At 38.7% G+C, this 15399-nt stretch overlaps 5 protein-coding genes across 7 annotated transcripts; all 5 read left to right on the forward strand.

Moving 5' to 3' along the window:
• Window positions 1-185: 185 nt before the first annotated feature.
• Window positions 186-2859, forward strand: LOC109858194 (tRNA-dihydrouridine(20) synthase [NAD(P)+]-like). Of its 2 annotated transcripts, none has more exons than XM_020435225.1 (5): window positions 186-461; window positions 841-1354; window positions 1451-1696; window positions 1769-2110; window positions 2212-2857. In XM_020435225.1, the coding sequence occupies exons 1-5, from the start codon at window positions 281-283 to the stop codon at window positions 2321-2323; spliced, it is 1395 nt and encodes a 464-aa protein (XP_020290814.1). In that variant the 5' UTR covers window positions 186-280; the 3' UTR covers window positions 2324-2857. The 2 variants fall into 2 exon arrangements, with proteins under 2 accessions (XP_020290814.1, XP_020290816.1); XM_020435227.1 differs by having other exon boundaries at window positions 375-461; window positions 915-1354; window positions 2212-2859.
• A 314-nt stretch (window positions 2860-3173) lies between these two features.
• Window positions 3174-6476, forward strand: LOC109858188 (MAPK regulated corepressor interacting protein 2). The gene is made up of 6 exons (XM_020435215.1): window positions 3174-3479; window positions 3620-3704; window positions 4173-4291; window positions 4495-4563; window positions 4668-4718; window positions 4838-6476. Exons 1-6 carry the CDS (start codon window positions 3428-3430, stop codon window positions 4906-4908), a joined length of 447 nt encoding a protein of 148 aa, XP_020290804.1. The 5' UTR covers window positions 3174-3427; the 3' UTR covers window positions 4909-6476.
• Window positions 6477-6782: 306 nt separating this feature from the next.
• Window positions 6783-8667, forward strand: LOC109858187 (putative 3,4-dihydroxy-2-butanone kinase). The gene is made up of 5 exons (XM_020435214.1): window positions 6783-7496; window positions 7639-7845; window positions 7943-8065; window positions 8162-8416; window positions 8534-8667. Exons 1-5 carry the CDS (start codon window positions 7437-7439, stop codon window positions 8633-8635), a joined length of 747 nt encoding a protein of 248 aa, XP_020290803.1. The 5' UTR covers window positions 6783-7436; the 3' UTR covers window positions 8636-8667.
• A 97-nt stretch (window positions 8668-8764) lies between these two features.
• Window positions 8765-12575, forward strand: LOC109858183 (folliculin). Its single transcript, XM_020435209.1, has 8 exons — window positions 8765-9080; window positions 9460-9871; window positions 9989-10094; window positions 10272-10540; window positions 10616-10728; window positions 10888-11217; window positions 11317-11551; window positions 11685-12575. The coding sequence occupies exons 2-8, from the start codon at window positions 9567-9569 to the stop codon at window positions 11824-11826; spliced, it is 1500 nt and encodes a 499-aa protein (XP_020290798.1). The 5' UTR covers window positions 8765-9080; window positions 9460-9566; the 3' UTR covers window positions 11827-12575.
• Window positions 12493-15245, forward strand: LOC109858184 (diphosphomevalonate decarboxylase). 2 transcript variants are annotated; one of them, XM_020435210.1, is made up of 10 exons: window positions 12493-12574; window positions 13130-13200; window positions 13375-13442; window positions 13533-13579; window positions 13675-13826; window positions 13918-14085; window positions 14166-14459; window positions 14571-14732; window positions 14816-14942; window positions 15052-15245. In XM_020435210.1, the coding sequence occupies exons 1-10, from the start codon at window positions 12523-12525 to the stop codon at window positions 15228-15230; spliced, it is 1320 nt and encodes a 439-aa protein (XP_020290799.1). In that variant the 5' UTR covers window positions 12493-12522; the 3' UTR covers window positions 15231-15245. The 2 variants fall into 2 exon arrangements, with proteins under 2 accessions (XP_020290799.1, XP_020290800.1); XM_020435211.1 differs by lacking the exon at window positions 15052-15245 and having other exon boundaries at window positions 14816-15035.
• Window positions 15246-15399: the final 154 nt, after the last annotated feature.

Consider the following 15399-nt stretch of genomic DNA (forward strand, 5'->3'; position numbering starts at 1 on the left):
TTGACCAATCAGAAAAAAGAGAATCAATTCTATCTGTACTGATCTTCGCTCTGATTGGCCAAATTCCAATTCAATCTCAATCCTAATCCGTGGTGTGACATAGGCTTTAACGTTAAAGCTCAACAGTACCCCGGCGTGTTTTGCCACCAAATACCCCTTTAATTGTTCTTCTTCGCGCACCGCGCGATGTGACATCTGTCACATCGCGCGGGTCCACGTGCGTTTCGTTGCGCTCGTCCGTTTGAGCAAATTTTCCATCACGCTTCTTTTGTTTCCGAAGATGGATAAAGATTCGTCCGCGAGAAAGAGACTCGATTACAACGACAAGATCGTTCTAGCGCCAATGGTGCGCATCGGAACCCTTCCGATGCGTTTGCTCGCTCTTGATTACGGCGCGGATATTGTTTACACCGAGGAACTGATCGACAGGAAGCTGCTTCGTTCGTTTCGCCGGGAGAATGGTAAAATCCACTTTCATACTCGTTCGAGAAATAAACCGACTACGACTATGACATTTTGATGTTTCATATATATATATATATATATATATCTGATCCTCATATATATCCCGAAAGTTTATGTGCAACAACCTTGGTGTATTTCACACACTTAATTGTATAATCAGATAGCGTTGTCGTAGCCGATTTATTTCACGTCTGCGTTACGTTTCTTCAGCCGAAACTAAAAGCGACATTTCAAGTCAAACCGTATATTTTTTCTCAATTCTAACCCCCCCCTAATATTTGTCTGATATCTAACCTCCTCCTCTCCACATCTCCATCCCCATATTCTAATTCTTGAAACTACGGACTTACATGAGAAATTTATTTTGATTCGTAGATGTTCTAGGCACGATTGATTATATTGATCAGACGGATGGTACTGTAGTGTTTCGTACTTGTTCTCGGGAAAAGGAACGCTTGGTCCTGCAAATCGGCACGTCCGATCCGGAGAGAGCGGTCGAAGTTGCGCGTATGGTCGAAAAGGATGTTGCAGGCATTGACGTCAACATGGGTTGTCCGAAGAAGTTCTCCTTGCTTGGCGGAATGGGCGCGGCTCTTCTCAAAGAGCCCGGGAAAGCGGTCGATATTCTGAACAAATTGGTTGAAAATGTCGCGATTCCGATAACTTGCAAGATACGCGTGCTGTCCGATCTCGAGGAGACTCTCCGGCTTTGCGACACCTTCGCCGCCACCGGAATCGCGGCCATTGCCGTTCACGGTCGCACGATCGAGGAGAGACCGCAACATCCCAATCGCAATCACGTTCTCAGGGAGATCTCGAACAGACTTTCGATACCGGTTATCGCGAACGGCGGTTCCAGAGACATTCAAACCTATTCGGATATACTCAGGTACGACGATTCAAAATCAAAGAATTTTTTTTTATTCACGACTGAACGTCACAAGGTGTTGGAACAAAGTTAAGAGGGGGTTACATTTTTTCACAGGTTTAAGGAAGAAACGGGTTGCAGCAGCGTGATGCTTGCGCGCGCGGCCGAATGGAATTGCTCGGTGTTTCGCAAGGAGGGTCCGCTCCCGATGGAGGACGTTATAAAGTCATATTTGAAGTACGCGGTTGACTGCGACAATTCGCCTTCGAATACGAAATACTGCGTGCAGAATATTCTACGGGAGTTGCAGGAATCTCCTCTGGGCAGAAGATTCCTCGACTCGCAAACGCTTGAACAGATATGGTGAGGAGATTTACTTCTTTTTCCGAGTTGCTCGTTGGTTTTTTTTTTAAGCCAAAGTTTTGTTTTCCTCAGCGAAGTGTGGGAATTGGGCGATTATTGCCGATCCAGAAGCAAAGAGTTTCGAAACAACGGTTTGTTGGATCGATTTCACGTGTCGCCGATAATTCTCGACACGGCGAACGGTTGCGGCGATTCTCGCAAGAGAAAAATCGACGAGGACAACGACGTCTCCTCGATGCGTTGCGCGTTTTTGAGAAACAGCTACACCTCGGATTTGGATCTGCCTAAGACGCGATTGCTCAAATGGACCAAAGAAAATCGCAAGAAGATGCCGGTTTACAACACACGTCAAGAGGACAAACTGTTCTGTTCCGTGGTCACTGTTGACGGCAAGAAATACGGTTCCTCTTTCTGGTAGATGTGATCGCGATTAGAATTATTCGTTATCCGCTGGCTTGTCCGGTTGTTTTTTTGTTTTGTTTTTCTTAGTTTGCGCGTTTCTTTTTTTTTTACAGGGAGAAGAACAAAAAATACGCCGAACAAGGAGCCGCTCTGGTGTGTCTCTACTTCCTGGGGATTGTCGACCAGGAGAGTCTCACGGCCGGTGGTAACATTCCTTTACGATGACATCGACTTTTTTATTCGATCACTTGTACATTTCGTATACGGTCACACATTTTATAAATTATATTTTATATGTTATATAAAAAGTTTGTAATATACATACATACATATACATATATATATGTAAATACTGACCCGTTAACTAAGAATTCACAGACCTATTTGCTGTCGGTTCAATAATTTAGATAAATTGATAATATTGCGAAGTGTGCGTCAGGGTCACCATTTTATTTATTGTTTTCAGTTTGAAAATCAATGAACGTTTCACATGCGATGTATATATCTTACCACGTTGGCATTTTTTGCGATACATATAATTCATGCGCGCATACATATTTATAAATTTCTCTTTATTCATTTATAAAAAAAACGAGAGAGAAAGATTATATCTCAATTTGTGCGGCACCGAAACGTCAAAGAAAAACTTGTCCGCGCGCATCTCTCACGTGACGTCTCGCGCGAGAAATGTGATGTAAAATTTGTTAATTAAACGCGAAACAACGACGCGATTGAAGTAACAAATGTGTTACGTTAAGTCTTGAATATTTCAACATTTTTTTTTTTTACCGTCTCTCCTTCTTTTTGCTCGACTTATCTCGCGTGTGTGTTAAAACACATGTAATACAAATTAAAAGACTTTTTTTATTCAGTTAAGACACACTTGAACTAAAAAGTCCAGGACGAAGGTCTGCGCGAGTGGAGATTCCAAAGGTTCCTTTTTCTCTGTGCGTGCACATATATATATGTACCAACGTGTATGTATATATATATATACATATATTGGATATATATATATATACATATATTGGAATGTGAAGAGGAAGGGAAGAGAGAGAAGCTGCTATCTATCGCTCGAGGATTGAGCTAGTTCGTAGCCGTGAGCACAGCAGAGCGCTGTGGTCTCGGTGATTTCGTAAGATGAGGGTAAGCCGGTAATATCGCCGGGCCCATTTATTATTTCGCTACTATCAGCAAAACGAGAACGATCGCGCTTGGTTGCTTCGGCGAGGTCGGCGGTGTGACAAACCGATTGGTGTCTCGGATGTTCTGGTGTCAGCGCGCGCAAAGGAAAGACCTGCTGCTTCGCGCGCTCGGCCGTAAACGAGGATGTATACCGTGTCAAAGGGACCCAGCAAGATCGTAGCGAAAACACGACGAGGTATATTGAAAATTAGATTTTTTTTTTCGTCATCACGCACCACGCGCGATGATCCCCCCCCCCTCCGCCGTGGCGAGCCCGCCGAAAACGATGCATCCGAGAAGAGGAAGAAATTAATTCGCTCCTTTTTTTTGTGTCAGGGATCAATCAGAATCTCGAGAGGCTGGAAACGCTGCGAGATCTAAACAGGAAGACCGATCCCGAGGAGAGCCACGAGATCACCAGGTGAGAAATTGGAAGAGAGAGAGCGCGCGACACACTATAACCTCCTCGACACACGATTTTTCCACGCTCGCCCTCCTCCCTCTCTTTCCTTCGCTCTCGCGGCATTACGCAATTCGTAATTTGTCCTGTAATAGACACTCGAGCTTTTTTTTTTTGGTTTGCAATTGTTTGCACGATGTTGAGATGTTATATCGTCCAAAGAGACTTGTGTAACAAAAAAGTTTATTCAGCAGAAGCTGATTTTTGAGACGATTGTTCGATTCTGCTCTATAATTGCATTTCCTGTGACAAGCAGTCTCGCTCTTGAACATTTACATTGCGTCATTGCGTAAGATACTATTCGAGTGCGCGAGAACGTGCATGCGTTAAAAAAAAAATAAAACCAACTACTAATGTTTTTTTTTTTTATTGCTTCACATGCAATGAGATAAGAGTTTCTGTTTGTTTCACGCTGCTCCTACCCCCCAGTCATGTACCAAAACCGGTATTTCATACGAACGGGAAATCAAAACTCATCTCCCAGCGGCATCAGATGCAAGAAGCCATCACACCGCAACACGAAGAGCTTATCAAATTTATTTACGAATGTAGGTAAAACAAAAACAAACAAAAAAAAATATTCTCTAACTGGAAAAAAAAAACTAAACGTAGAGTAATTATTCTGGTGTGAAGTGCTCGAAGAAAATTTGTTTTAACGAAGAGAATGGAAGAGAAATCGAACGAATGAAGAGAGATTTAATCAATTTATATTCATTTGTTATTATTATTATTATTTTTTTTTTTTTATCAGCGTGGAATCAGGTCAATACGCAACAGGGAAGCGAGTGTTGCGAGGGCACAGAGTGTACAGATCTTAGCAGTAAGTAATGAGATGAAACAGGATTACATTTTTTTTTTTTTTTCACCCAGTCTGATTTTTGGAATTTTTTGTTTATTACATGATTTTTGTTTTTATTTGCGCAGGTCCTAATTCAATAGTATATTACGATGGTGAACCAAGTAATAGCCTTCAAGGTAATAATTTATTATTCAGATTTCATATATTTCATATATATGTTATTAGTTGTATGTGTTTAAAAATTGTGCTCCTCTCAAAAAACTTATATTACACACATACGTATGAAATGTTACAGATTTTAAACCGTTCGATTTGGAATCTTGGTGGGGCAAACGATTGTTCAACAACATTACAAAGTCACTTTGAGACAAACGAGAAAAGACTAAAACTACTATTTTTCCGCGGATGTACTTGGAAGTAGTATATTATAACGGCAGCTGATACGCGAATCGTAAATTGGTATCGGCTGTTTCTTTTTCTTTTCTTTTTTTTTTTTTTTTTTTAAGCATGAGAGTTTGATTCCGGTTGGGTTCGTCAAGTACGATGATATAGCGTTGAACAATAGAGCTCGGACGTGAGTTTGATATTGCAATGCAATTGTTTTATCAAAAATCGCCTATAAGAAAAAAAGAAAAAAGAAAAAAAAACAATAGTAATAACATCGCTCGAATCGTACGTAATCGCGCGTATTACGATCACATTAACAAGCCTGTTACAAAAGCAATAAATAATGTGTAATCTTAGTACGGATTTTAGAGCTTCCTCGAAATATGCACACAAGCAAGCAGTAGCGAAATGTCGTTTAAGCGATTCAAAAAATTGTTTCACGGTTAACATTTAACAATCGTTTAGATGCATTTGTTTGTTAACAATTTGTTATTGTTTTTGACGAAATAGATATCAATATATTTTTCCTGTTGTTGTCGCTCTATCGTTAGAATTGCTCAATTTTTAAACGCGCTTAAACGCGCTTCGACACTCCTGTACAGAGAGAGCTTCGAGAATATATATATATATATATATATATATATATATATATATATATATATATATATATATGCGGCAGCAAGGACTACTTCGTAGAGAACTTTTGGTAGACAATAAGTAGAATAATATCTTCAAATGTGAGCCTCCACATTGTGCTATGGATGAGAGTACTGATGAGCGTTTTTAATTAAGTTTTTAACACACACTAAGAAGAAAAGATCGGGTGCGATCCAATATTATAACGTACCAATGCGTATACCAAATAGGGCTGAATGCTAGCGTGGCGTGAATTCCGTGGCGTGAGACTGAGATGAATTTTTAATCTCCCCTTCACCCCCCCCCCACCGGATTGCTGTACATATTGCATGCAAACACGATGATTTGCGCGAGTGTATGATGTGGGCGAAATTGTACGACGAGATTTATGTCTGATTGTATACTTTTACGTAAGCACACAAGGATTTAGTATAAAAAAAAAAAAAATTTTGTAGACTGATATATACATAAGAAGATTGTCATATATATATATATGACTAATATATATATATATATTACATTTGTTACTTGTTGAGAGAGAAAGAGTGCGTCTGAGAGAGTCCCAAGCTCGCATGCAGCAGCCGGTAATATGCAAACTACTCCGTTTTTTTCGCCGAGTTCGATGTAACTTTGAGAAGTTATATATATATTATATATTTTGGCGGCATATTGAGAATTGTTTCCTCGCGTTGTTACGTATTTTGTCGGGCACACATGAACGGGATCTCCAAAATTAAATAAGCGAACAAATTTCGATATATCACGCGTCCGGCAAAGCACACACACACAGACACACACAGTTTGAAAAAAAACAAAAAAGTAGTCGTGATGTAGTAGTATACGATTGAAATTCGGCCACGCCCTGGCTGAATTAAAACACAAACGCAAATAAAAATGCCTCTTTATATGTACTTCTTTCGTGTTCTTCCTCGTCTTGTTATCTTGTGCACTTAATGTAAATTAAGTATTGATACATTTTTATACATGTAAAAAAAAAAAAAAAGAAGTATATTCAAATATACGCAGTTATGTACATATATATACGATATATAAAACGCGCAGAGACAGAGAGAACGTTCCAACTTTTGTACCTTTGTGTATGTAGAATTATATATAATTTTTTATGGTAATAAGTGATTCTCTCTCTCACCACATGTATAAACTTGATTTTTTTTTTATGGAACTCGCGAGTTCCATAAAATTAAACGCGAGTTAATACGACTTATTTTTTTTTTTTTTCAAGGATAAAAATTTATTGTCTACGACTATGCGACAAAGTAATCACACTTGCGGCAAAACTCGCAATTTGTGCGTTTTTTCTGCAACTACTTGACGACTTTTTACAAAATGTTTTTTAAATAATTTTGGAATTATTTTCCTGAAAATCGATCGTTTGTGTAAATTTCCAAAATTTGTTTTTAGTCAATTTTATGATTCGACTCGACGCGTTTCGACTGCTTTATATGTACATTTTTTTTATCTTAAATATTTTCTCTTAAATGTGCGATAAACATTGCGTTTGCATTTCCACGTCGTGAGTACATAAGTTACACAGTTCTTGTAGACACAATGTTCTTGTAGATATAAATTTATTTTTCATTATATTTTCCTAATGTCACCGTATTGTCTGTTTTTGAAGTTTGTGTGACCGTAGCGCGTGATCATCTCGACCACTCGAAAATCTCTCATTGGGAATTGCCATGTTGTTTTCCCATTGGTATCCGACCAATGAAACTAACGGGGGTGGCACAGCTGTTTCGCACAGCTGTTCCGCGTTGTTTTACCTTTCAATTCTGACATTCTAAAAGCCGGTACAGAGATACCCACACAGAAACGGAATTTCGAGTTTTCGACACAGTTTTCAGATTCGCATGACGAGAGGTCATCGACGAGAGATCATGCCACATCATCCGGAAACGCAACATTCTCAGGCGAGTCGAATTATTGAACAATTGACTATTGTTGGTTGTAAAAAGTTTATATATGTGCAATATATAATTTTTTACACGCGTGAACTTTTTATATATCGTTCGTTCGATACGTGAAACACTGTTGCAAAATTATCAATTGCAGACTATAAGCAAAATATCTGACGTCGAGCGTAAGGGACCCGCGATGCAGCCTCAGAGCGGTGCGGCATTTATCACAGCTATAACCTTCGCGTGCGAAGCTGTGATAGCGTGCGCCAGACAATTGGATATCATAGATCAGGAGTGCGGCGAGGGAAACTACGGAACCGCGCTGGCGCGTGGCGCCAATGCCATAAAAACTGAAATCAAGGTTGTTGTGACAACGACTAAAAAAAATTTTATAAAAGTTTTCAACTTCTTCATGAGATAAGAACCAAAAATCTAATATTTGCGTATTATTACCGCAGGAAGGTAGAATCTCGACAACCAGACCTTCCGCGACATTCACGCAGATGAGCAGAATTGTTGAGAAAGAAGTGGATGGCCTGGAAGGTGGAATATATTCCTTATTTTTTGATATCGTTGCCAAAGTAAGATCGTCGATGCAATCTTCTTCTTCTTCTTTTTTTTTTTTTTCTGTAAATTGTACATTATGAGAAGAGAAAGACCGTTGAAGACCGTTTCAGAACTTTCGTAGGTTTGAAAACGACGAGCGGTTGACCGCCAACATGTGGCTGATCGCTCTAACATCCGCGAACGAAACCGTGGCCGAAGTGAGCGGAATATCGGTCGGCGATCGAACTTTGTTGGACGCTCTTGTGCCGGTGGAGATTAAATTGAGAGACGCACTGGATTCAGGTTCGAATCCTGTCGACGCGTTCGCGGAAGCCGTCAATGCTGCCGAAACCTCTGCTATGCAAACCGTGAATTCGAATCACAAGGTATCGGTGGAAGAAAAAAATGATTCAACAAGTGGAATTAAAAATTTTATATAAAACGAGATCGATGTTTGTTTTTTTGTATGTTGTTTGATTCACGCATTATTATATCACACACAGGCATTTAAACATCCGGCTGCTGGAGCACATGCTGTGGGTATATGGATGAGAGCTGCCTACGAAGGTTTTAAATTGAAATTCAATTGTAATTTCAACGCATAAAATCAAATAAATATAAGTTTTTTTAGTTTCGATTTTTTTTTTCTTTTTTTTTTATCCCAAAGAGTCGAAAAATTATTGTAAGAGTTATATTACATATAGAATTGTGGTTCGGGCATTAGAATAGACCATTGTGGGAAAATTACACATGTGATGTGTGTCGAGCACCTAGATATTGGCAACCTGACGCGCAATTGTATAAATTTATTCTGCTGGCTGGCTAAGTATATGCGTGTGTGCGCGTGTATATACACATATATTTTCTGCGTAAGCCTCAATGAGAGAGAAAACCTGAGAAAGAACGAGAGAGGAGAGAGAGAACACAAGATTAGCTATCATAATGTCACGTGTCTCTGCCTCGACTTCATTTTTGTTTTATCACGTGAAAAGGATGAAAAAAAATTAACTTCGTCGTTAAGTTTTACTAGAGAGATCTACGTGCGAGCAGGTAAGCCATGGAATGGTGCAAAAAAAATAATCCTCAAGCAAAGGTTATGGTCGCATAAAATTGATTTCACTTTCAATTAATTTTTCTATTAATTGTTTTGTAATTAAAAACACGGATTAATGAATTACGATCGCAATTAAATGTTCAATTATACGTTTGCACATTCGTATCATGTGACCTAATACCGGGGGAACGTGATAAGTGTTTTTTTCAAAGTGGTGTGCGTTTTTCTCATGTAAAAAAAAGTACATGTACAAATTTTTATATGTCTTGTACATTACATTAATATAAATGTAAATAATAATATTGCATTCGCATTGATTATAAACGTGCAGGAATGATTTATATATTTCTATTGAGAAGAATTGTGCATTTTTAGATTATCCGTATCATGGAGTTGTTCGGGGAAGTCTGAAAAATCGCCAAATCTGTACGTCCTGAAGCAAATTGAGACAGATTCGTGCACACACCAGCCTTGCGAGAGCAATGAACGCGGTAATCGCATTGTGTACCTTCTGTGAGATGCACGGACCTAAGGTGATATTTACCACGCAAACGTATCGTAGCTACGACACACAAAATACAGAGAAGCTAAAGTTTTACGGACCGAAAGAGGTGTTGAGACAAGGAAATATTCCCTTGGAGGATGGACAAGACGAGTGCGAGGGTTGTCAGAGCATCGGAAGTGTCAAGTACTTGAGCAACGAGCACGAAACGAGAACATCCTTCCTGTCAGCTCAACAATCTTTGATACAGGATATAGGAAGTTTGTTAAAGCATGCTTGCATCAGGTATATACAACAATTTTACTTTATTTGCAAGTCGCAAGTTTTAAATTATAAAAAAACTTTCATTCAATTGTTTTACAAACTCATTTGTCTGTCACGCTCTGTGTCTTTTTTTCCAAGGAGTCTGAGCTGCGAAGTACATCCTGGTAAAGAAGGTGTTTGCTATTTTGGAGATGAGTACAGGGGGCATGTTTTAAGTCATACTTTTACGTTGAAAGATGCCCAGGTGAATTATGCAACGAAAAAGCATGTTTGGTAGTTATTACAACAAATCTTAAAAATCATGTCACCATGTATTTAAGTCGCTAGAGCTCAGTCACTTCGTCTCGTTTGTATTCAAATTTCATGTTTGTACGTGTTTGTATATTTGCATGATCATATATATATTCATCTTTTTCGACAGGCGAGAGGATTCAGGAGATGGTGCAGTTTTATTGTTTTCATGAGAGACAAGCAATTCTTGCTGAATATGTGGCCGTTTTTAATTGACAATTTGAAGGAGGTGATCAAAGAGTTGCAAGATTTTGCGGAGAAAAGATACAAAGCGGAAGAAGCGGAATGTCCTCAAAAGACGATGAGACTTACAACGGCAAACAGCGGAGCAAGTTGCACCTCGATCAAACAGTCCAGAACGCTTGTTGATATAACAAATGAGAAGCACGTTTTTGTAAGGTATGCTCGAGGCTGCCTACATATGTGTATATGTATATATTTAAACTAACGCGTACGCGCGCGTGTCTGTTTCAGAATTCATATGTGGTTAGTATGGATCCTCAGCGCTGGTGCGAGGCATTTCATAGAAATTTTCCCAATGAGTTACTTAGATGACGAACTTAATTATAATTTCGATCACCAAATTGGTTAGCAGTAAAAACCATTCTCTTTTGTCTATGTGATATAATGTGTATAAATTTTTTATATTAGAGTATAATAACATTCTTTACCTTAAAAAAAAAGAGAGAGAGAGAGAGAGAGAAGGTGAGTGAGAGAGTTATTAAATGTTCGCAAATGATTCGCAGAGATTGACGAAAGCTTCACTTTGGTGAATGCCAAACTGCCGATAAATTTGAACTTTCACTCGGACAATTCTGAAATTCTGCCGGAGTTTTCCGAGATCTCGGAAAAATCCACATCCGTGATTCTGCGAGATCTGAAACGCGAACTCGGTAAGGATCAATTTAGACAGTTGCTGTACGCCTGTCTGATCGGCGTTCAAGTTCTGGTGAGAGGACCCAAGATTCAGAGATTAGAGTCGTTGTACGGACTCAGCAGCCTTGTGCCAAGAGCGTGTCGAAGAGTGAACGCACAAGCGTCGGAATACACCGATCCCGACACGTTTAACTTTATCGGTATCGCTCTCTTTACGTGTTTTACAAACATTTCTCATTTATTATTGAAAAAAATATTTAGCGACAAAATTTTTAGTTTTATCATTGTTACAATTTTAGGAATGGACACCTCGGTGGCGGTTCCCATGCCCTGTGCGAGCGTGTGCAGGTTAGATATAATACTCAACGAGCACAAGATCGAAAACGCCAAGTCCCACATAGTCAAGTGGACCGGCGCCTTACCGGCGAAACTTCCGACCTTACTGACGAAAATCGAAAAATCGCTTGACAACGACAAAATCGGAAATTCGGTTCTCAAAGCGCACTTCGCAACTCTGCAGGAAGAATGGGCTAAGTAAGAACTCATCTCTTTTTTCTTTCTTTTAAAAAGAAATAGAAATGTTGATTTTTCATATCGTACTGTTGTACTTTTTAAATCGCTTTGTGCGCGTGTGTTGAAACACCGTATGTTCACCGCTGTTGGGCAGTATTGCGAAGGTTGTTCACGCGATGCGAGGACGAGGCCATCGCGGTGATCTCTCCGGACTCATGCTCAGCCTGGGTGCCGGACCTCAAGACAAAAAGCTGCTGGACGCATGGTCAATGGGACTGCCATCTAATCCAGCTTAGAGTCTGCGGGGAATTAAATTTTAATTTTTATCGTATTGCATGTAGTATAATTGTCGGGCATTGTAATAATTTATTTACGATTGTGCAAACGATATATATATATTTTATTCGGACTTCTCATCTCGCTTGAGAGGAAACGCTTACTGTGTGTTCAAGGTTGTGTGTCTTTTTTTTTTAATTTATAATTTAGTTAACAAAATAAATGCAAGATTGTTAAAAGGTGCCTTTATACTGAGTCGATTTATTAAATTTAAAACATTTTTGATGAGAGAAAGAGAGAAAGAAAGAGATGGAGAAAAAATTATATATCGCGCTTAAATTTATTCAAAGATATTGATCAAATAATAATAATTAACATACAGAGTTTGATATTCCGAACGAATGATAAGTTTTGCGACAATTTATAGATCTCGTGATATATTTTAAAATTGCATATTTATTTATTTATACATTCACATACGTTTAAGGAATATAATTTTTGAGAATATTTGATGTGATTGGGGACACAGGTGCGCGAGATACGAAACTAACGCCATCTGGATAAAGAGAGGTAGACATACTACTGTTCGTTGATTCTCTCTCCCCTCCGCGTGCGACATAATAAATAAATTTATACGGGCGGCGCGAGAGATACCGCAGTAACGACGGCGACGAGGAGGCGAAGTGCACACGCGCGTAAGAAAACGAACTTCGACCATGAGTACCGTTACCTGTATCGCACCCGTTAATATTGCGGTTATTAAATATTGTACGTACAATTAAGCAGCTTTGTTACTAATTACACAAAAACGTATAAATCACTCATTTCTATTCTTTTTCCACCAAAAATATAGAAACAATAAATGGAAACTTACGTTTAAATATTTCGCGACTAAATGTAACGCTATCACGTGCAAAGTCACACGTTTTTATCTGTAAGAGCTTTAGAATTTTTTAATCACTTTTATATTATATAAATAAATACAAGATATTATACCATGTGTAAGAGTTCTCATCGCAAATTCTTTCTTCTCGCGCGTCTTCTTTACGCGCGTCACCGAATTCCTTTTTTTTTTTTTTTTTTTTTTTTTTTATTATACATCGCGCAACGCTCGCGCATCTCGGGTCGCGCACGGTGAATTTAAATGTAGTTTTTTAGCAGCTTTACATTGAAAAGAAACAGATTATACGAGACGATAATATGGAAAAATATTGCTTTTCTCTCGCTCGACCTTTTGTTATTTTATTCAAGGAATTCTGTTCTTTCTTTTCTTATTGAGATTACAAAGTTGACATTTTGACAAATCTGTATGTGTAATTTTAGGGGGAAAAAGAGACGAGTCCTTAATTTTACCAACCAATGATTCTATAAGCGCTAGTCTGGATACGGATCAGGTAAAAGAACAAGAGCGTAATTAAAAATTCTAAATCGAAATTGTTTTGTTTTTTTAGAGATATCTTATTTTGAAGTTGTTTTTTTTTTTGAAGATATTCTATCCTCGAGGTAATCTCAATGCGATAAGAATATTTATTAACGTTCTTATATAATCTCTTTGACCTTTTTCAAAGATGCATGCAAAAACCACCGTCATGATCAGCGCCGACTTCAAAGAGGATTGTATTTGGCTGAACGGAAGGTACCGCCGAAACAATAATTTTCATTGTTGTATTTTTTTTTTCTGTTACGACTCGATACGTTGTTTTATTTATTTATTTATTTTTTTTAGAGAGGAGAATATAAAAAATCCAAGACTTCAAAACTGCTTGAAAGAAAGTAGGTGCATTTATGAAAACTGTTCGTTCAGACAATGTCGATTCGATTGCATTAACATAGCGCGTTTTGTATTTTGTATTTTTTTTTTTTTTAAGTTAGAAAACGGTCGCAACTGCCCGATTACATGAACAATTGGAAGATTCACGTCTGTTCTGAGAACAATTTTCCAACCGCCGCAGGTTTGGCTTCCAGTGCTGCGGGATACGCGTGTCTCGCGGTGGCATTAGCTAAACTTTATAAAATAGAGGTAAAGCAAAAATTGTGTTCATCTCTTACGCATATAAATTTCGAGACTTGGAAAATTATAAACGTTGCATTAAAAAAAAAACGTCGCGTAGGGAGACATAAGTGTGCTAGCGCGTTTTGGTTCTGGCTCGGCGTGTCGCAGTATAATGGGTGGTTTCGTGAGATGGCACATGGGCACGGACGAACACGGAACCGACAGCCTGGCGAAGCAAATCGCGCCAGCTTCTCACTGGCCGGAGATGAGGATCTTGGTGCTGGTTGTGAGCAAATATAATTCTTTTGTATATCTCCCGCGTCATTGAAACTGCGAACGGGATACACAGAGAGAGAGAGTTTACAGGTGGACGATAAACGAAAAAAAGTTCCAAGCGCAATCGGCATGAAACGGAGTTTGGAAACGTCCGATCTGCTGCGTCACAGGATAACAAGTGTATTTCCGGATAGAGCTGACAGAATGCAACGGGCGATCATCGAGAAGGATTTCAAGACCTTCGCCGAACTCACCATGAAGGATTCCAACCAGATGCACGCTGTTTGCCTGGACACATATCCTCCGTGTGTTTATATGAACGATGTTTCTTACAGCGTCGTAAATCTTGTGCATTCTTATAACGACGCGACGAACGATACGAAGGTACAGAAGAGATACGTTCAAACGTATAATCGCCAATATCTTCTGCGAACTCTTTTTGAATTATTAAACTAATTTATTTTTGTTCTTACTGATAAGAGAAATTGATTCTAGATCGCGTATACTTTCGACGCCGGACCTAACGCCACGTTGTACTTATTAGAGAAGGATGTTCCCGCACTTGTAGGCGTTCTGGATTATTTCTTCCCCCCTCCTGAAAATGTCACGGTCGAATACAAGAGAGGATTGCCTGTTGAAGGAATCAAACCTTCACAAGTACGTGTAAATACTATGTCGCAAAAATACTATTACTTATTTTATTAACAATCTTGCATCATATCTATCGTTTTTTTTTGTAGAGCTTGCTGGAGAAATTAGATGTCCAGAAGCGTCCACTGGGCCATTTTAAGTACATTATATGTACCAAGGTAGGAAATGGACCCAAGTGTCTCACGAGTGTACAAGATCGTCTGTTAGATGGTCAAGGTATGCCTGTTAATTATTCTTGATGAAGTTTTGGTATTTATTTTTGTTATTATCAATTATATTTCTTCTCGTAAAGAATAAATTTATACTTCCAAAAAATGTATTGTAGTTTATTTTTTACGTAAAGAGAGAGATACCTACGTGGGACGTTTTGTGCTAAATATTTTTGCAAAGGAGCGAAAATATATATACTCATATCGCATAAAAACCGAACTATTTCACCGATACACAACCACGTATACACGTGTATGTTACGACGTGACATGTCACTTTTTAACTTGGAGATAGTGCTTCTGAAAGGTACATTAGAGATATAGAAACAGCACACTCACAAGATCAGTGCAGGATTTCTTAGATGACACAATTCGATGACTTTAATGATTGTCAGTGTCATTCCTGTTGGTGAATTAAATTGCAAAAAAAATTCTTTTCTTATCAAAATACTTTGCAACATCGT

This window comes from Pseudomyrmex gracilis, unplaced genomic scaffold (assembly GCF_002006095.1).
Source record: "Pseudomyrmex gracilis isolate BER0280 unplaced genomic scaffold, ASM200609v1 scaffold_192, whole genome shotgun sequence".
In the NCBI taxonomy this organism is placed as follows: domain Eukaryota; kingdom Metazoa; phylum Arthropoda; class Insecta; order Hymenoptera; family Formicidae; genus Pseudomyrmex; species Pseudomyrmex gracilis.